Source organism: Syngnathus floridae, chromosome 21 (genome assembly GCF_059516105.1).
Source record: "Syngnathus floridae isolate MCC-2025c chromosome 21, RoL_Sflo_1.0, whole genome shotgun sequence".
NCBI lineage: Eukaryota > Metazoa > Chordata > Actinopteri > Syngnathiformes > Syngnathidae > Syngnathus > Syngnathus floridae.
This window is the reverse complement of record NC_142433.1, coordinates 6,001,759-6,021,340: the sequence shown is the minus strand read 5'-3', so window position 1 is coordinate 6,021,340 and position 19,582 is coordinate 6,001,759. Positions and strand designations below refer to the sequence as shown.

General features: G+C 45.9%; 2 protein-coding genes and 2 long non-coding RNA genes across 7 annotated transcripts; 3 read left to right on the top strand and 1 right to left on the bottom strand.

The window, feature by feature from the left end:
- The first annotated feature begins 330 nt into the window (after positions 1 to 330).
- LOC148380226 (uncharacterized) lies at positions 331 to 1,268 on the top strand. The gene is made up of 3 exons (XR_015855162.1): positions 331 to 348; positions 427 to 524; positions 1,093 to 1,268. It is a non-coding gene; the product is annotated as an uncharacterized LOC148380226 (long non-coding RNA).
- Positions 1,026 to 7,313, bottom strand: LOC148380225 (fibrinogen C domain-containing protein 1-like). 2 transcript variants are annotated; one of them, XM_088365979.1, is made up of 10 exons: positions 7,015 to 7,313; positions 5,238 to 5,311; positions 4,920 to 4,986; positions 3,963 to 4,060; positions 3,384 to 3,849; positions 3,115 to 3,217; positions 2,899 to 3,029; positions 2,668 to 2,764; positions 2,410 to 2,589; positions 1,026 to 2,325 (listed from the first exon to the last, which is right to left on the bottom strand). In XM_088365979.1, exons 1-10 carry the CDS (start codon positions 7,033 to 7,035, stop codon positions 2,072 to 2,074), a joined length of 1,491 nt encoding a protein of 496 aa, XP_088222105.1. In that variant the 5' UTR covers positions 7,036 to 7,313; the 3' UTR covers positions 1,026 to 2,071. The 2 variants fall into 2 exon arrangements, with proteins under 2 accessions (XP_088222105.1, XP_088222106.1); XM_088365980.1 differs by lacking the exons at positions 4,920 to 4,986; positions 5,238 to 5,311; positions 7,015 to 7,313 and adding an exon at positions 4,226 to 4,865.
- A 4,912-nt stretch (positions 7,314 to 12,225) lies between these two features.
- On the top strand, positions 12,226 to 14,805 carry LOC148380224 (uncharacterized). Of its 2 annotated transcripts, none has more exons than XR_015855204.1 (4): positions 12,226 to 12,478; positions 13,219 to 13,459; positions 13,727 to 13,948; positions 14,168 to 14,805. It is a non-coding gene; the product is annotated as an uncharacterized LOC148380224 (long non-coding RNA). The 2 variants fall into 2 exon arrangements; XR_015855203.1 differs by having other exon boundaries at positions 12,228 to 12,478; positions 13,219 to 13,537.
- Positions 14,806 to 15,886: 1,081 nt separating this feature from the next.
- Positions 15,887 to 19,284, top strand: LOC148380223 (H-2 class I histocompatibility antigen, K-K alpha chain-like). Of its 2 annotated transcripts, XM_088366099.1 has the most exons (5): positions 15,887 to 16,108; positions 16,844 to 17,134; positions 18,171 to 18,434; positions 18,575 to 18,853; positions 19,025 to 19,284. In XM_088366099.1, the coding sequence occupies exons 2-5, from the start codon at positions 17,071 to 17,073 to the stop codon at positions 19,279 to 19,281; spliced, it is 864 nt and encodes a 287-aa protein (XP_088222225.1). In that variant the 5' UTR covers positions 15,887 to 16,108; positions 16,844 to 17,070; the 3' UTR covers positions 19,282 to 19,284. The 2 variants fall into 2 exon arrangements, with proteins under 2 accessions (XP_088222225.1, XP_088222224.1); XM_088366098.1 differs by lacking the exon at positions 16,844 to 17,134.
- Positions 19,285 to 19,582: the final 298 nt, after the last annotated feature.

Here is a 19,582-nt window from a genome sequence, read left to right as displayed (position 1 = left end):
AAATCCGTGGTCACCATGGCGAACCAAGACCACCAAAGCGCGCCGTCCACCATTGTCCCTCATACTTACAAAGAGCTAAAAAAAAAAAAAAAAAAAAACAAGCAAAGAGGCAATCATTATATGCTTTTGGAACCCTGTCTGCTCCCACTGTGGCATTCTGGGTGGTGCACAAATTAGCCTAGCCAAAGTCAAATCAAGTCATTGACAAAAATAAAAATAGGTTTCATGAGGCTCACATGAAGAAAAAAAAATCGAAAGCAGCTTTCCAATCTTGAACATGATCTTTGATTTCAGGCCATTTTGCACTCTGCTTTGTTCCTCTTGACAGTTCCAGCCCACCCCGATGGTGTGAGTGCACACACGCACACACACACACACACACACACACACACACACACACAAGCTGACAATGCCAAAGTGCGACAGGAAAGGAGACGAGATGGAGGGGAATGGCAAAGCCCGAGCAAGGACCTGAAAGTGGCTCTTCGCACCATAACCCCTGGCAGAGATGAGAGGCCCGCTGAGTAAGGTCGCCTGCTACGTTCATTGTATCCGTTGTGACAAGTCGGCAGTGTGTGCGATGGACAAATAAGTCGTTTTCAAATCAGATGAGTAAAAACTGGTCAAATATTTAAAAGAAGAAAAAAAACCATATTATTCAAATTGAAGATCATTTGCAATTCTAGTAATGACACACGTAGGTCTGACACCTACCTCGGCGTCCTTTTTACAGCGGCTTTCTCTCCCTAAGGCACGGGTGTCAAACTCAAGGCCTGGGGGCCAGATACGGCCCGCCACATCATTATCTGTGAACGCGAAAACAAATTGTGCTTCAAATTCGTGTGTTATTGCTAGAATTGCAAATGGTCTTCACTTTTAATAATATCTTCACCAGCTTTTACTCGTCTGATTTGAAAACGAGTGATTTGTCAAGTTTGTTTTGTAGCTTTGACTGTATGTAATGCGAGGTGCTCATACATTCCACATTGTAAAATGCACGTGAAAAAAAAAAATCAAACATCAAATCAAAGGATTATCAAGAGAAAGTTTAATGAATACGGGAAAAAAGTGACACATCTCAATTGTTCGTAGAAACGACGACAATTCCACTCGCCGTTTCTCATTCAAGCGAGAATGATGCCATCGCAAACCTTTTTGGATTGTAAAGAAAAGAAAAGAAAATGCAACTGAACTACTAAAACACTTCAAAGATATTCAACACAACATAACTAAACGATGATTACGGGGACCCTCACTTTAACAGTCCTTACTCACGTGAGAATACATTCATATATGAATAAAACATCCATATTGAATACATTTTGATGATGCATCCATCCATCCATCCAACCGACCTTGTGACATCACCAACTATAAACCATGTTTGAGAATATTCAACTGAAACGACGCAAAAAGGAAGAAAATGAAACTTAACTCAATATTCAACGCAACCTAACTAAACAATGGTTATGGGTGGCTACCCTTACTTGAACAGATGTCATTGTAAAACACTCACTAACTTAACACATAATCAGTCGTAGCTAACCTATGCTTATGGCCACTCCTTATGCTAACAGATGTAAGGGATTTTATGATAGCAAAGCAAAACATCCTAAAATGATCCAAAAGTGAGCGTGTGTGTGTGTGTGTGTGTGTGTGTGTGTGTGTGTGTGTGTGTGTGCGTGTGTGTGTGTGTGTGTGTCATTCAAAACAGGTCGTGTTTTCCGACTCAATAATTTTTGACTCATCGAACGACGGATTGACCATGTCACATCAGTCTAAATTTGGCACTGTCTGCTGGTGAAATTTTGAACTGCAACAGCGCCAAACTGCTTTTTAAAAAGAATTCATTTGGAGGAACTAACTTCCAACTAACCGTTTGTCAGGTCTCTCTCGTGTCAAGCTTCTGGTGAAATTCGAAATTGCACTTGAGCCCATTTGCCCGGGCCAAATCCGACACACATTTGCGCACCGCCATCTTACTTGACGAGCGCTGCGCAAATGGGTGACGGCGGGCAGCACCCACGTGATCCCACGGGGATGCCGTTCCCAGGCTCCGCCGGCTGACCGCTCACTTTCTGGGCCGGATCTTCATCTCCACAAATCTCAGGCAGGTTTTAAATGATTCCCCCAAATGATACCAGAGTGCATTGGTACTGCTGCAGGTGCCGGTTGCCTTGTACATCCCGTTCAAGTTGGAGTAATAACAGCTCTTGTACCACCAAGCTCCCTTACAGGAAGTGGCGCAATTGGTACCATCCGAATTGTCTTGGTCGCGGTCTTTGGTGCTGAACTTCATCCCAGAATGGTAGGCTAATTCATCGCCTGCAAAGCACACAAACTTGCTTTTGAGCACACGCAGGCGGCGCAGGCTCTCGAGTGTGCCCCCCCCCGGGCGGGAGTCGCTACCTGCATTTCCAGAGTAGCCGCTCACAAGCAGCGGGTAGCCGTCCTTCTCGGGGTCCAGCGAGTTCCGGCCCACCGAGAAGTCGTCGTAGAGAGCGTAGTAATTGCGGCCGTCGGATGTGGTGAAGTCGATCCGCAACTGGTAAGCGCCCGAGGCCGTCAGAGCGTGGATGTTTCGCAGGCCTGCAAACACGCAAAGGCGGCGGCGTCACGTCACGCAAACCACAAAGGCTTGACAAGAAGGGTGTCTTTGTTTCCGACCGAGCCAGTGCTCTCCGGCGAGGTCTCCAAAGCCCTTTCGATAGTCGTCCCAACCCCGAAAGAAGTCGACGGAGCCGTCCTTTCTCCTCTGGATCACCTGCAAACACACACGCACAGGCACACCATCAGCGGAGCAAACGAGCATGAAGAAAAGTGCCAACTTTATTGGGGAAGGCATCACGAGGGGAACTTTGGGGTGTTTTTTTTCGGGGGGGGGGGTCAGGCACTTACGGTCCAGCCTCCCTTGTCCAGGTTCATGTTGCAATAAGCTTCGAAGCTGTTGGACCCAATAAAGAAGGTATAGACTCCACTTTGGGACATTCCTGCCGCCATGACGTCACTGCAGTCTCTGGGCATGAGACCTGAAGCAAAAAAAAAAAAAAAGACGTGAGAGTGCAAAATAGATGCCCGCTTTAGACAAACTGGACACGCTCGCTCGCTAGCTACCATGGAGTTCCCTGTTAAGTGTGGGCTGATCCACCACCTTCTGCTGCAGGCTGGACAAAGCCAAACTGAAGTTGTGTAACTCCTTGGTCTCTTGTGACAGCTCCTGCGCACCAAGCGTTTGAAAGAACTGAAATGAGATCTCCAACTGGGACACTTTGTTTGCAGCTTTCAACAATACTTTTGTTCTTATTCAAAGGAGATAGTAGTTTGTGTGTAAGAGGAGGGAGGCAGGGAGGGAGGGACGTTAAGTCCTGAAATGTCCACCTCACCTGAGACATGTTCTTGTAGTCCGTCTCCAGGTCTTTCAGTGTCTCATTCAGTAGGCCTTTGTTGCTGCCAATCTCCTCCCAGAATTTGGCCAGCAGGCTCTGACTCGCCTCCAGGTCGCTGCGAATTGCGGTGTGACTCGCCTTCAGCTCTGCCAATGCCGTCTGACCTGCCTCCTGACCTGCCTTCAGCTCTGCCAATGCGGTCTGACCTGCCTCCTGACCTGCCTTCAGCTCTGCCAATGCGGTCTGACCTGCCTCCTGACCTGCCTTCAGCTCTGCCAATGCGGTCTGACCTGCCTCCTGACCTGGCTTCAGCTCTGCTAATGCCTCCTGACCTGCCTTCAGCTTTGCCAATGCGGTCTGCAGCGCCGCCCAGTGGCAGGCTAAGTCGCTGCAGTTGTGTTCCGGGATGCGGTTGGGCAAAGTCGCCACCAGCGCGCCCAGCTCTTTGACGATGTCCTGAGGCCTTGGAACACACATCAAGGGTATACATGAAGCTGCCATCCTTTGTGAGGAATGTAACTTGTGGCGGTCAAGTGTTTGTTCATTGCGTGCGTGCGTGCGTGCGTTCGTGCGTACCTGTTCAAGTGGAAGAAGACGATGTTTTGGATGACAAGCACGACCAAGAGGAGCGTCGGGACCACCACCAGAATGGAGCCCCAGCGTATCTGAACAAACTGAGCGCAAACGTCGTCACAGGCGGCGGCGGTGTCTCTGTCTCCCTCTCTCTCTCTTTCTGTCTCTCTCTCTGTCTCTCTCTCTCCCCCGACGGAGCGAACGACTTGCAAATGCTTTCAACTCGACCAGGGCATTAGTCAAGCGCGTGCGCGTCCGATGCGTACCTTGGGCTTTGGTGGTTCGCCGATCAGTTTGTGGGTGCTTTGGTTCATCTCGAACCACTTGTCATTTGCCATTTTGTGCTCTCCTTCTATTCTTGCTTACTCCGTACGAATGTCCCGAGCTTGTTTGTTCTGCGTGCGTCTAATGCCGTATTTTGTGTTTAGCCAAGTGACGTGAAGTTTTCATTCCACTTGACGTTGGTTTTGACCTTCTTTGCGGCAACGAGATGGGACGACACCTCTGTCCGGGCTCGGTCGGTACATTATTGCGAGAGAGCGCGAAAGCCCGACAGAAAAGGAACGGGCTGTACACAACACAAAATGCGACGCCGAGCAAGTTCAAGGTCTCATTGACAATATTTCATTGATTGATTGATCGGTCTTTATCTATCTATCTATCTATCTATCTATCTATCTATCTATCTATCTATCTATCTATCTATCTATCTATTTTTTCATTCATCTGTACATGTACTTTTGGACTGATGGATTCATTCCTGTATTTCCTCATTTATTTATTAGACACTATTAGATTACTAGACACTTGAAAAATTAGAGGGAACATTGGTGCCGACACCGTGAGTTTGATTCCCACGTTTGACGCTCTGAACGTGTGTGTGTGGGAGTGAGAGAGTGACCAAAAACAAAAAGCGCATGTGTATATGAGTGTGCAAGGAACAATCAAGAGGAGCAATACCAAACGCCACCACGGTGTGGTGTCTTGTCTCCGATTAGATGGACGTTGAAACGGCAAACCCAACCGACTGGAACACAAAAAAAGACAAGAGCTCTAAAGCTGAGGAGAAAGCCAGCCAAGGCAAAGCCATGTAACGCGGCGAGCCCGGCGCCATTCAGAAAAAAAGGACGGCAAACGGCAGCAGACTTTGTCGTCGAGTAATCATAACAATACATTTGATTGATAAGGCGCCTTTCAAACCACTCAAGGTCGCCGTACAGACATAAAATAGCATTTTTAAAAAATGACTGGAGTAGAGTAATGGATAAGCTGACTCACGTCTCTGACTGGCCGACGGCCACAGGCAAAGATGCTCCTCCGGACACGCCGTCGTCAGTGGTCGCGGAACGGTCCTAAGTCCAGAAGAGGGACAAAGGTGTGAATTCAAATGGCGGAAGTTAGACTATTTGCAGTCTTGTACGCTGTTATCAAAGAAGTTAAAAGACTTCTGAAGACATATTGACAGTATTGTATACCTTGTTACAAAAAGTGGTTATAATAACAATAAAGCAACAGGATGTTGACTTCTGCTACGGTCAATTGTGACCACTAGAGGTCCCTGGTTAACCAAGGTTAACAACGGAACGTCGCATCTCCGTGTGTTACACGCGCACACGCGCGCGCACACACTCACCGTTCTATGTTGCACGTGCTTCTAGATAATAAATTCAGTTGGAAAGCACATATAATGTATATCCAATCAAAAATTTCCAAATCACTAGCAGTATCGTATAAAGTAAAAGACCTTATAAATCAGTCATCATTACATTCCTTGTACTGCTCCTTCATACTCCCATACATCATTTACTGTGTGGAGGTGTGGGACAATACATACAAAACAAACACAGATCCAATCTTTATTTATTAAATTGATATTTTAAAAAAGCATTACGACTTATAAATAATATTCATTATAGAGAACCATCTAACCCTCTTTTTATTAAACTGAACTCACTGAAATACGACGACCTAGTCGACTTCAAAACCGTCCAACTCATGTACAAAATAAGAAATAATCAATTGCCAAACAGTATCCAGAGGTTGTTTGAGTGGAGGGAAATTTATTTAAGGGGAACACTTATGTTTATTTGTTGAGAACAAACTTAGTTACATTGTATAACAGTTAGAGGTGTGGAATTACGGAACAGCGGCAGTGAAGAACTCAAGAACCTTACTGAAGTTTAAAAAAAAAATGTCTAAGGACAAAATGTTGACGGGATACCCTAATATGCCGTGAAGTTGTTTAAGTTGCTTTTGTATTTATTTATTTGATATATTTGACGATGGTCAAATCTTGACCGAATCAAAGACATATGTAGTTACAAGGGGAAGAGTCAGATAAGCTTAGGCTCCCTTCTCCTCCCTTTTGAACAAACATGAATTTACTACAAAGGGAAAATTATAATGCAATATCAATTTATTCTTTTTTGATCTTCTATTGTACTATGGAGTTATCATTTTCTGTGTTTTTTACTTTTTTCTTGTATTTCTTTTCATGTTCGAAATGAACAAACCAACCAAACAAAAACGTTAACGTTTCGCTAACGTTGGTGACTCATGTTTACATTTTCAATATTGATACAATATTCTCTGCATGTTGTTTATACTATTATTGTACTATTTACGTGTATGAAACCATTTCGGAATGTCCTAATCATAAAGTATCCACTTAAAAGCTTTCATGTACATTGATTGACACGCAGAATAAATGTACGGTTGAGAGGGTGCGGTCACGCAATGGCGGCCCTGCCACTAGGCAGACGAGGCCAAAAAGATCTCTTTTTTTATTCTCTTTCAAAGTTGTTCTAACTCATATCAATATTGGATTCAAAGGATCAAATAAAACGGAGGCTGCCTTTATGAATGATATCAAAATATCCATTGATATGAGTTTGATCAACTTAGAAAGAAAATGATCATTAAAAGATGTTTTTGTTTTTTTTAGGCCGAGCGTAAGGGCTGCCTTTGAAGAAACCGATCAAGCTTCCGAAGGGCTGACCAAAGTTTTGATAGTCGCACACACGCACGCATGCACTATAAATTATGGAATTACAACCTGCATGCTCTGAAGTTCCATCTCTCCTTTGCAGTCGTCGGGTCAGCGTCTTGACGGCAGCAGACGAAGGCTGGTGGCAGTGTACTTAACAATAGTTGACTCCAAAATGACACACGCACCTTGAGACCAAAACGGCCTGGGCGTCACTGAGCTGGAAACATTTGGCATCAACAGCATGTGGTCAGAAAAAATTCTTCAAGGGAGTTGAAGGAAACGAAACCTAACTCTCTCGCACGCGCATGCACACACACACACACACACACACACACACACACACACACACGCAGTCATGCACGCGCACACGCACGCACGCACGCACACGCAAGAAGAAGAAAATGGTGGAATCAGTAAAATTCCAATTGACGGCGAATATAAATGACCTTATATGGAGCCAAGACCACCTGTGCGTCACTGTGCTGGAAATGAGGGAAGAGGCGGAGAAAAGAAGACGAAACTTAACTCCCAGACACAGCGATATTCATCAAGGAAACCTTGGTTCTCAAATTGATACTTTTCTTGTGATGTTGGCAAAATAGCTTTGGTATTTGCCTGTTGCCGATTGATGCCTGGATGCAGGCAAGTGCCACCCATGTCGAAGGGAGCCGGACGGTCATTTTGCTGCTCTCTTGCATTGTCGCTGAAGAAGGAAAAAGAATTTTCTTTCACGAGATAGATCATCACCAAACAGTTTGGAGATGCTGAATCATTTCAGGGAGTGTACAGTCAGTCCACGTGCTGCCTGCCACTTGGCCAGGCAAGCTTGTTTTTTTTTTTTTTTTTACTCAAGTGCGGCCCACGTCAAAAGAGTCCATATCTAACTTTTCCTGTTTTTTGTTGGGTCTTTTCTTTGAACTAGCAAAGGAGGACATGTTGGAATTTCACACCTCATAAAACAAAGCTACAGAATCATCTCAGTGACTATCAGGTCCTCTCCGCCCGCTGGCTGGCTCGCTCCTCAGCAACCTTGGAAGAGCGCGTTCCCGCGGAGACCCTTTGTACGTGTGCACGTCTTTGCCCGACGGAACACGATATTACTTGGGCCACCTTTGTCCAGACTTTGGACACCACTTTGATTTCATTGGGGATGGGAGAGAGGGGAAGCGAGCAAAAAAAGAGCCACAACCTTTGGGCTCACTTCAACCTACGTTTTCAAGTGACGCCAAGTCGTGTGTCAAAGTATTTGATTTTTTTTGTTTTTGACTCGACATCAGTCAACGTGGAATCAGCTCGTGACAACGTCGACTGACTGAAAGATCAAAAACATTGGCTCACTCAATCGGTCGACACTCTCGGATCTCATCAGGGGGGTTGCTTGCGAGAAAAGTCAAATGAGCAGGTTGTCACGTTTTGGAGCTAAATGCAGGCAAGCAGGAAGGAAGGATGGCTTCCTAAAAGACACTGGCGGTTTGGAACCAAGGGGGTGTCGTGTCCAGTGGCGTGCCGGGAGCCATTTTCCAGTTTCAAATGCAACGGGCCCAATGGCAGAATAATAGAATACCGCTGTGTCACTTGACTCCACGATTTAAGCGCTGACAATGGGGGAAAGATTTCATCCTAAAAATACGTACGTACATCATCCAACACATCATTAAGATGGTTAGCAGGCTACTGTAGCCTTTGAATGAGGTTTTATGTTGCATTATCCATATTATTTTCCACGACTCAAACGATATGCAGTATATCTATCTTCTAAAATGCAAGGCGAATCGCTCGCTCGGAGAGCATCCGAGACTGATATTAGCGTACGAATTAGCCCGTGTTGTGCCCTCAGCTCCTAAGCCTGGCTGGCTCTTTACCATTTTCCTCTGCGGTTTTCCTCAGACACACTCACTAGATACGTTCAGTTTCAATTGAGTAAAATATGAAAGACTAATTTCCCATGGGCTCACCACCTGTGGGAGGGGCCGAAGGGGTCGGGTGCAATGTGAGCTGGGCGGCAGCCAAAGGCGGGGACCTTGGCGGTCTGATCCCCGGCTGCAGAAGCTGGCTCTTGGGACATGGAATGTCACCTCTCTGGCTGGAAAGGAGCCCGAGCTGGTGTGCGAGGCAGAAAGATTCCGACTAGATATAGTCGGACTAGCCTCCACACACAGTTTGGGTTCCGGTACAAGCCCTCTCGAGAGGGGCTGGACTCTCTTCCACTCTGGAGTTGCCCACGGTGAGAGGCGTCGAGCAGGTGTGGGTATACTTATTGCCCCCCGGCTGGGCGCCTGCACATTGGGGTTCACCCCGGTGAACGAGAGGGTAGCCTCCCTCCGCCTTCGGGTGGGGGGACGGGTCCTGACTGTTGTTTGTGTCTATGCACCAAACAACAGCTCAGAGTACCCACCCTTCTTGGGGTCCCTGGAGGAAGTGCTGGAGAGCGCTCCTTCTGGGGACTCTATCGTTCTACTGGGTGACTTCAATGCTCACGTGGGCAATGACAGTGAGACCTGGAAGGGCGTGATTGGGAGGAACGGCCCCCCTGATCTGAACCCGAGCGGTGTTCTATTGTTGGACTTCTGTGCTCGACACGGATTTTCAATAATGAACACCATGTTCAAACATAAGGGTGTCCATGTGTGCACTTGGCACCAGGACACCCTAGGCCGCAGTTCGATGATCGACTTTGTAGTCGTGTCATCGGGTTTGCGGCCGCATGTTTTGGACACTCGGGTGAAGAGAGGGGCGGAGCTGTCAACTGATCACCACCTGGTGGTGGGTTGGCTCCGATGGTGGGGGAAGATGCCGGTCCGACCTGGCAGACCCAAACGCTCTGTGAGGGTCTGCTGGGAACGTCTGGCAGAATCTCCTGTCAGGAAGAGCTTCAACTCCCACCTCCGGCAGAGCTTTTCCCACGTCTCGGGGGAGGCGGGGGACATTGAGTCTGAGTGGACCATGTTCCGCGCCTCCATTGTTGAGGCGGCCGACCGGAGCTGTGGCCGTAAGGTCGTTGGTGCCTGTCGTGGCGGCAATCCCCGAACCCGCTGGTGGACACCGGCGGTAAGGGATGCCGTCAAGCTGAAGAAGGAGTCCTATCGGGTCGTTTTGGCCTGCGGGACTCCGGAGGCAGCTGACAGGTACCGGATGGCCAAGCGGAACGCGGCTTTGGCGGTTGCTGAGGCAAAAACCCGGGCGTGGGAGGAGTTCGGTGAGGCCATGGAGAATGACTTTCGGACGGCTTCGAGGAAATTCTGGTCCACCATCCGGCGTCTCAGGAGGGGGAAGCAGTGCAACGTCAACACTGTTTACAGTGGGGATGGCGTGCTGCTGACCTCGACTCGGGACGTCGTGAGTCGGTGGGGAGAATACTTCGAAGACCTCCTCAATTCCACCCACACGCCTTCCATTGAGGAAGCAGGGCCTGGAGACTCTGAGGCGGATTCTCCAATCTCTGGGGTCGAAGTCACTGAGGTAGTCAAAAAACTCCTCGGTGGCAAGGCCCCGGGGGTGGATGAGATCCGCCCGGAGTTCTTAAAGGCTCTGGATGTTGTGGGGCTGTCATGGCTGACACGCCTCTACAACGTTGCGTGGACATCGGGGACAGTGCCTCTGGATTGGCAGACTGGGGTGGTGGTTCCCCTCTTTAAGAAGGGGGACCGGAGGGTGTGTTCCAATTACAGGGGAATCACACTCCTCAGCCTCCCTGGTAAGGTCTATTCAGGGGTGCTGGAGAGGAGGGTCCGTCGGGAGGTCGAACCTCGGATTCAGGAGGAGCAGTGTGGCTTTCGTCCTGGCCGTGGAACAGTGGACCAGCTCTACACCCTCGGCAGGATCCTCGAGGGTGCATGGGAGTTCGCCCAACCAGTCCACATGTGTTTTGTGGACTTGGAGAAGGCGTTCGACCGTGTCCCTCGGGAGGTTCTGTGGAGGGTGCTTCGGGAGTACGGGGTGCCGAGCCAACTGATAAGGGCGGTTCGGTCCCTGTATCACCGATGCCAGAGTCTGGTCCGCATTTCCGGCAGTAAGACGGATTCGTTCCCAGTGAGGGTTGGACTCCGCCAAGGCTGCCCTTTGTCACCGATTCTGTTCATAATTTTTATGGACAGAATTTCTAGGCGCAGCCGAGGCGTTGAGGGGGTCCGGTTTGGGGACCTCAGCATCGCGTCTCTGCTTTTTGCAGATGACGTGGTGCTGTTGGCTTCTTCAGGCCGTGATCTCCAGCTCTCGCTGGAACGATTCGCAGCCGAGTGTGAAGCGGTCGGGATGAGGGTCAGCACCTCCAAATCCGAGTCCATGGTCCTCGATCGGAAAAGGGTGGAATGCCCTCTCCGGATCGGGGATGAGATCCTGCCCCAAGTGGAGGAGTTCAAGTATCTTGGAGTCTTGTTCACGAGTGAGGGGAGGATGGAGCGTGAGATCGACAGGCGGATCGGTGCAGCGTCGGCAGTAATGCGGACCCTGTACCGGTCCGTTGTGGTGAAGAGAGAGCTGAGCCAAAAGGCAAAGCTCTCAATTTACCGGTCGATTTACGCTCCTACCCTCACCTATGGTCACGAGCTATGGGTCGTGACCGAAAGAACGAGATCTCGGATACAAGCGGCCGAAATGAGTTTTCTCCGCAGGATGTCCGGGCTCTCCCTTAGAGATAGGGTGAGAAGCTCGGTCATCCGGGAGAGACTCGGAGTAGAGTCGCTACTCCTCCACGTTGAGAGGAGCCAGATGAGGTGGCTCGGGCATCTTATCAGGATGCCTCCTGGACGCCTCCCTGGGGAGGTGTTCCGGGCATGTCCCACCGGTAGGAGACCCCGGGGACGACCCAGGACGCGCTGGAGAGACTATGTCACTCAGCTGGCCTGGGAACGCCTTGGGATCCCCCGGGATGAGCTGGATGAAGTGGCTGGGGAGAGGGAAGTCTGGGAGTCCCTCCTAAAGCTGCTGCCCCCGCGACCCGACCCCGGATAAGCGGAAGAAGATGGATGGATGGATGGATGGATAATTTGAAACTAAGCGTCTGGCCAGCGGTGGTAAAAAAAAAAAGTCAATAGCTGTTTGGGGAATGGCGTACATTGTTAGTTTTTGTGAAGCCTTTCCAACATCATACAGAATAGGCGATAAGCGATTTCAAATAAAGTCGTTCAGTCTTAATTTCGGGGATCTTTTTATTGCGTCGCGACTGATAAGACGGACCACCGGGAAAACAGGAGGGGCATTAGTGCGAGTAATGAGCAGGTCATGAAAGCAACACTAAAAGCGCTTCAAACAAACTGAATAGTTCACCCGGCACTCGGCTTTTCCACATCCAATATGGCGGCGAAGCTAATTACCAGTAGAACCAGTTTCGCCACACCGTAGATTCAATCAGTGGAAAGTCACCGACGCGCGTATGCAGTTTTCGGTCATTATGCGTCCGCCAGTTGGAATAGTCACAAGTTTGAGCAAATACTTCGCTTGACCAAAATGTGACAAACAACTTGATGCTTGGAATGAATTTACTTGCATTCTTTGCTGCGGCCGTGCAAATTTACGCCATAACACCTGGTAGGTAAGTTGTACTTTGCTTACAACTCCTTTTATTATCCTAAAGATTGACGCTCTTGATTTAGAACTGACGCATTGGGTTTGGGTTTGGGGTTTTGTTTGGTAAATATTCCTCCCATGTCTACGTACAGAAGAAAGATACGGAATACGGAAAAGGATTAGGGCCAGTGAAGGAGAAAAAAAACAAAATAAAAACAGGGGTGACAGGATTCTGACTTTATTCTAAGAATTCCGATCAAAAAGTCAGAATTCTGAGAATAAAGTCAGAATTCTGACGTTAACGTCTATAAGCGGGAATTCTGAGAATTCTGACTTTTACGGAAGAGGATGAGGGCCAGGGAAGAAAAAAAAGTGCGGTGACGGGATTCTCACTTGATTTCTCTGAATTCTGACTCCACTTTAAAGTTAGAATTCTGAGAATAAAGTCACAATTACCGCTTAAAAGTTAGTATTCTGAGAATAAAGTCAGAATTCTGCATCACCTCCTGAATATTATATGGGCAATATATGATCAATAACGTTATTGGATTTTTTTTTAAATGAAAGAGAATGGCAAAAGTTATGTAATTAGATCTTTCTTCATAAGTGGATTTAAAAGGCCGATGAGAGGCATTGAACTCAACATGTCAAGTGCTGCAATGTTCCAACTGCAGATAGAATCATTGAAGAAAGAAATTGCACAAGATTGCCCAATGTAAAAACAGAGCATGATCATGTGTGTCACTTTTGTTTTTTTTCTTTCAGTCATTCACACGCTCAATTAATTCACGACGATGACTCAAGTTGCAAAGCTACCAGAGTTCTTGGAGGCCGCGCATGTTGACGGCGTTCAGATTCTGCACTTTGACAGCAACCACAGGGAAACAAAAGCCAAACATGACTAAAACCAACACCAACTAGAACGAGCAATTTCTGGAGAAATTGCGTGTGAAGCCGAAGAAGCGGAATACTTGGGGAATGCTACAGAAGGAATCGGTCAAATAATGTAGGAATTCGAAGGGAAAAGCAGAACTATGGCGTGAACATACGTATATATCGTGGAAAATCGACATATCATGAAAAAGTATGATTATTATTCTTTTTTTTTATTACTACACTGCCACATCCAGAAGTTCTCAGACGACACAGCCTGTTAGAAAAATTTATATATACATACATATGTTATCGTGCCTTCTCTGATGAATGCTTATCACAATATTACTGCAATATATGCTTGCCGTTTGGCCTTGCTCTTTTTCATCTTGTGCAACAGAAAAGAAAGGTTACGACTGGGCCAGGAGAGAGGTGACGGCTGTGTCAGGCAGGATACTGCTGACAACTCGGAAAAAGAGAACGTCCACCGAGACAGAGCGTAGAAAACAACGCGTCAAACCATGTGTCATGACCCTCGTGACATCATGTTCCTGTCTCTGATCTCTCAGAGCCGAAGAAAAATGTGGATTGCTTAAACCGTTTTGCTGACATTGCCATATCAGTACGTAAGACCTTGTGCATCACTTCTTATTTTTTGCTCACGAGACGAAGCCCACGCGCATGCCCCCCTCCCTTAGATCCAAATAAAAAGAGCGGCAGTGCAAACAGATATTCAGTGTAGTGAGATTGTTGTAAGCGATCTGTACTGCACTCCTCGCGAGCATTGAATCCATATTCTGTCTCACTTGTGATTGTCTGCTGATACTTTTCTCTTCAACAGATATTCAGTCAGCGAAATCAACCTGACACCATCGCTGGAAGCAAACGCCTTCAGAAGCACTGACATGCATTTACAACCTGGATTTATTCATGAAGTGTGTATCACGTATACTCAATGTATCACAGACTCAAGAGAAAATGTTTGTAATTTCCTGTTTGTAGTTTTGAATATTTGACCAACAGTTGTCGTATAGCACCGTGCATCAAGCGAGGAATTCACCAGATGCCAGTTAGGCAAGAAGGAGGAAATTGCGTGCAGCGAGCTTGCCGCTGTTGGAATGCAAAATGGCCAACCCAAGTGAAAAGTCCACTTTGGTTTTGTGCAACTAAACAAATCAAGTCAGTGGTTACCACCGGTTGGAAGTCGCATCACGAAAGTTGATATCTGGACGATTTTGAGCCTTTAAAAACCTTGAGACTCTTTCATCAAGCAATTTATTAGTATGAAATACATTTGAAAAAAATTAGAAAAATAGATAATATATCAGGTAAATAATAAAATAGTGATGATATCAATCGTTTCAAAATGTGTTACATATTATTTTCATTTTACAGATTGAGTAAATTCACACATACCCTGGCTTGATTTTAAAGATTGTTTGAAGGAAACAAAAATGTGAGAATTCTTACAATGTAAAATGTACATCCATGCCTTTTGTTGTTGGTGGTGGTGCTGACACGCTTGCAACAAAACGCTTGCTGTCACGGACGGCCCCACTCCAGATTCGGGTCAAAGGTGTGCTACTTGAAAAAAAAAAAGTCAATGGTAAATCCAATGATTACATATCTTCATCTTTCAAGGTGCAAGACACTACTTTATTCATGTTGTGATTATTGTTCAACAATAAAAAATGCAGGTAAACCAGTGCAACAAGAAGCTTATTGGTTACAGTCTCAAAAGCAGAGAAGTAAATCTCAGGTGTGCACTCAGACAGACAATCGAACTAGATACTTTCAGTGTCAATTTAGTAAAATATGAAAGACACATTTATAACTAAGCGTCTGGCCAGTCAGTGGTGGTGAAAAGGTCAATAGCTGTTTTGGGAATCGCGTACATTGATAGTTTTTGGTGAAGCCCTCCGAACATCAAGGGATTTCAAATAAAGTCGTTCAGTCTTAATTTCAGGGGTATTTTTATTGCATCACAGCTGATGAGTCGGACCACCGAAAAAACAAGATGGGCATCAGTGCTATAGTGTTGAGCAGGTCTCCAAAGACAACACTAAAAGCGCTTCAAACAAACGGAATAGTTCACCCGGCGCTCAGCTTTTCCACATCCAACAAGGCGAAAAAGTTCATTTATGTATAGGTAATAATGGGACAGAGGACGGACAGCGAAGCGTTTGGCTGTATTGAACTGAGGCCCGTGCGTCATGACGTAACACAACACCGCAGTACCGCTGGGGCATACAGCGGAAATTGTATGTGGTGTGGAAGTTTTCCACACCCTCGAACACACTTGCGTGTTTTGTTGTGACTCTCTGCTCCGCCTAGCCTCTTCTTTTTAACACGTACGACGTCCATTATCCAAACTCGCCCCGCTGCCTCGCCGCACCGAATTCCGCGCCCGACATAACGAACACCCCTTCCTGCACCCCTCGGGGCGGGTGTCAATTGATGTAAACCAATGGCCTTTCCCTCCTCACACGCTCCTTCCCTGAGTGGGCTGGCCTGTCTCTGACAGGCGTGCCGCCCCCTCGGAATCATTTAAAGAGAGAAACCAGCGTTTGAGGATCCTCCCGGTCAATCCAGAAGAACAATCCAAGGCCGGCGCTTCGGGAATATTCCCGGTTCTTCCGATGGTCAGTCCGGGGCTCCGGGCGTGCTCCACATCTTTGTCTTCTTGCTCAACGACGGACATCGTGAACAAACGCAACAATGCTTGGAATGAATTTACTTGGATTATTTGTTGCGGCCGTGCAAATATACAGCGTGACGCCTGGTAAATTGTGCTCTGCTTACAACGCGTTTCCTTGAGATTGACACTATTGATTTTGGACTGATGCATTTTTTATTTGTTTGTGAAATTGTCTTCACATGTCTGCTGCGTCAACATTTTATGAGCGGAAAATTCTTTCACCTGAACGCTCGTTTTCTCATAGTGAGACGGGAACACAATGCTGTGATCATAACTTTTAGAATACTTAGTTCATAAACTTAAAAGTGACACAAATCAAGGTGACGTACACCTGCATGAATATGCATTTGATTAATTATGGAAAAGCTAATGTACAGTAATGAAATGTTCGACAGTAGAGTCTTTGCAATTACTGATGAACATTTCGCGGTAACGGCAATCAAGTTGTATCTTTCAGAGAAAAACACTGTATAGCCTCCTGAATAGACAATATATGATCAATTACGTTCTTGGAATTCTTGTTGGCAAATTAAAGAGAATGGCAAAAGTTATGCAATTATATTTCTTTCATAAGTGGATTTAAATTGCTGATGAGGGACATCGCGCTGGAATCTTGCATATTTATCCACAACCAGGAGAAAACAAACAATTGTCAATTCACTGACAGGTTTGAGCGAAAGAATGCCCTTGGATGAACATCAACTCCAACATGTCAAGTGCTGCAATGTTCCAACTGCAGACAAAGTCATTGAAAATATGAATTGCACAATGTAAAAACAGAGCAAGATCATGTGTGTCATTTTTGTCTTTGTCTTTCAGTCACACACACGTTCAATTATTTCAAGATGGGCTCTCAAGTTGCAACGCTACCAGAGTACTTGGTGATGGCGTATGTTGATGGCGTTCAGAACCAGTTTCACCACACAGTAGATTCCTGACAATCAGTGGAAAGTGGCTCTAGTTTTCGGTCATTATGCGTCCGCCAGTTGGAATAGTCATAAGTTTGAGCAAATACTTCGCTTGACTAAAATGTGACAAACAACTTGATGCTTGGAATGAATTTACTTGCATTCTTTGTTGCGGCCGTGCAAATTCACAGCGTGACGCCAGGTAAGTTGTACTTTGCTTACAACTCGTTTCATTATCCTAAAAATTGACGCTCTTGATTTTGAACTGACGCTTTTTGTTCTTGTTGAATATTCCTCACACATCTGCTGCGGAAAATTCTTTCACATAGAACACTTGTTTTCTCATAGTTAGGCGGAAACACAATGCTATTATAAGAACTGATGGAATATTTAGTGAATAAAAACGATACAAATCAAAGTGATGTACACCTGCATTAATATTCAATCAATTAAATATGGAAAAGCTTTTGGAATCAAAAGGTTTGTACTTGAAAAAACTAAATTCGCAGTTGAAAACAAAATAAAACTTCAATTTGAAACTAAACACGGTGAGCTTAAAACTTGAACAATAAAACAATGCATTCAAGATAAAATTACTTGTTTGAAAGTTTTTTTCGAGTTGAAAATAGTTTCGCTTCACCCTGGTCAATTTTTTGAATAAACTATTTTCAGGTTTCACCTCAGTTTATTTTTCAACATTTTATGTCTTATTTTTTTCAGTTTCATGTTTTATATTTTCAGATTCACCTTTTTTTAGGTTCAACTCTTGTTTTTTCAGATTTGCCTCTTTTTTTTCAAGTTCAAATAATTTGCGACTTGCATACTTTTTCTTTGGGAGGTGGTTCCAAGCCTTCTAGTTCAGCCCTTTCGTGATTCCACACCCCGCACACCACTATTACCACGGCCCCACGTCAGATTCGGGTCCAAAGTATGCAACTCGCAAAGAAGATTTCAACCTTGCCTCCTGAATTAATATTCAGGAGACAAGGTTCAAATCAGGCAATATATGATCAATAACATTATTGGAATTGTTTTTTTTTTTTTTTTTGCAAATTAAAAAGAATGGCAACACTTTTTATTTTTTCACAAGTGGATTTAAATGGCCGACGAGTGGCATTGAACTCTAACATGTCAAGTGCTGCAATGTCCCAACTGCAGACAGAATCATTGAAAATATCAATTGCACAATGTAAAAACAGAGCAAGATCATGTGTGTCGCTTTTGTTTTTGTCTTTCAGTCATTCACACGCTCAATTATTTCACGACGATCTCTCAAGTTGCAAAGCTACCAGAGTTTTTGGAGGACGCGTATGTTGACGGCGTTCAGATTCTGCAGTTTGACAGCAACCACAGGGAAACGAAAGCCAAACATGACTGGGTGAACAAAATCACAGAAGATAATCCATACTTCTGGGAGACAGAGACAGCGATCAATATTATGAATGAGCAGATGATGAAACGCAACATTGAAACCGCTAAAAAGCGCTTCAACCAAACTGGAGGTTTGTTTCCCTCCAAGCGCCCGCTCGTAAAATTCATTTCATGTGCTGATACCATTTTTTTTTCATGACTAATAAACAGACATGTCAGTGCTGGCTCCCCTCCGATTATCGTCACTGAATGCTGTGTGCGATCCTTTCAGGTGTTCACATGATTCAGGTGATGAAAGGCTGTGAATGGGACAATGAGACGGATGAGGTTGATGGTTGGGAGCACTATTGTTACGATGGAGAAGACTTTCTATCATTTGAGGCGAAGACGATGACATGGATCGCAGCACATCCACAAGCTTTCACCACCAAAATCAAGTTGGACCAAATTGGTGGGCTTCATGAAGTCAAGAAGGTTACCCACACTGAGGTGTGTCCTGAGCTGCTGAAGACACATTTGAGCAACGGGAGGGACTTCCTAACAAGAACCGGTACATTGTCCTCTCTCTCTCTCTCTCTCTCTCTCTCTCTCTCTCTCTCTCTCTCTCTCTCTCTCTCTCTCTCTCTCTCTCTCTCTCCCTCTCTCCACACATGCTCTTTCTTACACATTCTCTCCATCTTTCCTGCCCTCCTCACGTGTTTTCCTCCATCTTTGCGTGCAGAGCTTCCCAAGGTGTCTCTCCTGCAGAAGACGCCTTCTTCTCCGGTCACTTGCCACGCCACGGGTTTCTACCCCAGGACATCGTCCCTCTTTTGGAGGAAGAACGGCGAGGAGATCCACGAGGACGTTGAGATGGGGGCGACCCTCCCCAACCACGACGGAACCTTCCAGACCTCGGTCCACCTGAAAGTGGTGGTGACGCTCGCCGCGGAGCAGGAGTACGACTGCGTGTTCCAGTTGGACGGCCTCCCGGAATAATAAATAATAAAATAGATATCAATACTTTTAAAATGTGTGACATATTATTTTCATTTCATAGATTGAGTAAATTCACACGTACCCTGTCTCGATTTTAAAGATACTTAATACAAAAATTGCGGCGAGCCAAGCTGTCACATTTTCAAATGACCAATAGACGGCAGCAACGATCCACCCAGATTGCTGACACGCTATCACAATAATTTAGTTGCTCAATTTAACATTGATGCTCCACGAAACAAATTAATTTCAGTATTTATAGCAAAGAACCAGGAATTCCCTTGTGTTTTTTGGTTTAACT

Excerpts from the sequence above, each read along its gene's own strand:
- LOC148380225 (XM_088365979.1), bottom strand. The coding sequence starts at position 7,035 with ATGGAACTTCAGAGCATGCAG. Across the intron at positions 3,030-3,114 it reads ACTTAACAGGGAACTCCATG|GTCTCATGCCCAGAGACTGC; the intron begins GTAGCTAGCGAG and ends TTTTTGCTTCAG. Across the intron at positions 2,765-2,898 it reads TGGACAAGGGAGGCTGGACC|GTGATCCAGAGGAGAAAGGA; the intron begins GTAAGTGCCTGA and ends GTGTGTTTGCAG.
- LOC148380223 (XM_088366098.1), top strand. The coding sequence starts at position 16,045 with ATGCTTGGAATGAATTTACTTGGATTATTTGTTGCGGCCGTGCAAATA. Across the intron at positions 16,109-18,170 it reads AATATACAGCGTGACGCCTG|TCATTCACACGCTCAATTAT; the intron begins GTAAATTGTGCT and ends TTTGTCTTTCAG. Across the intron at positions 18,435-18,574 it reads GCGCTTCAACCAAACTGGAG|GTGTTCACATGATTCAGGTG; the intron begins GTTTGTTTCCCT and ends CGATCCTTTCAG.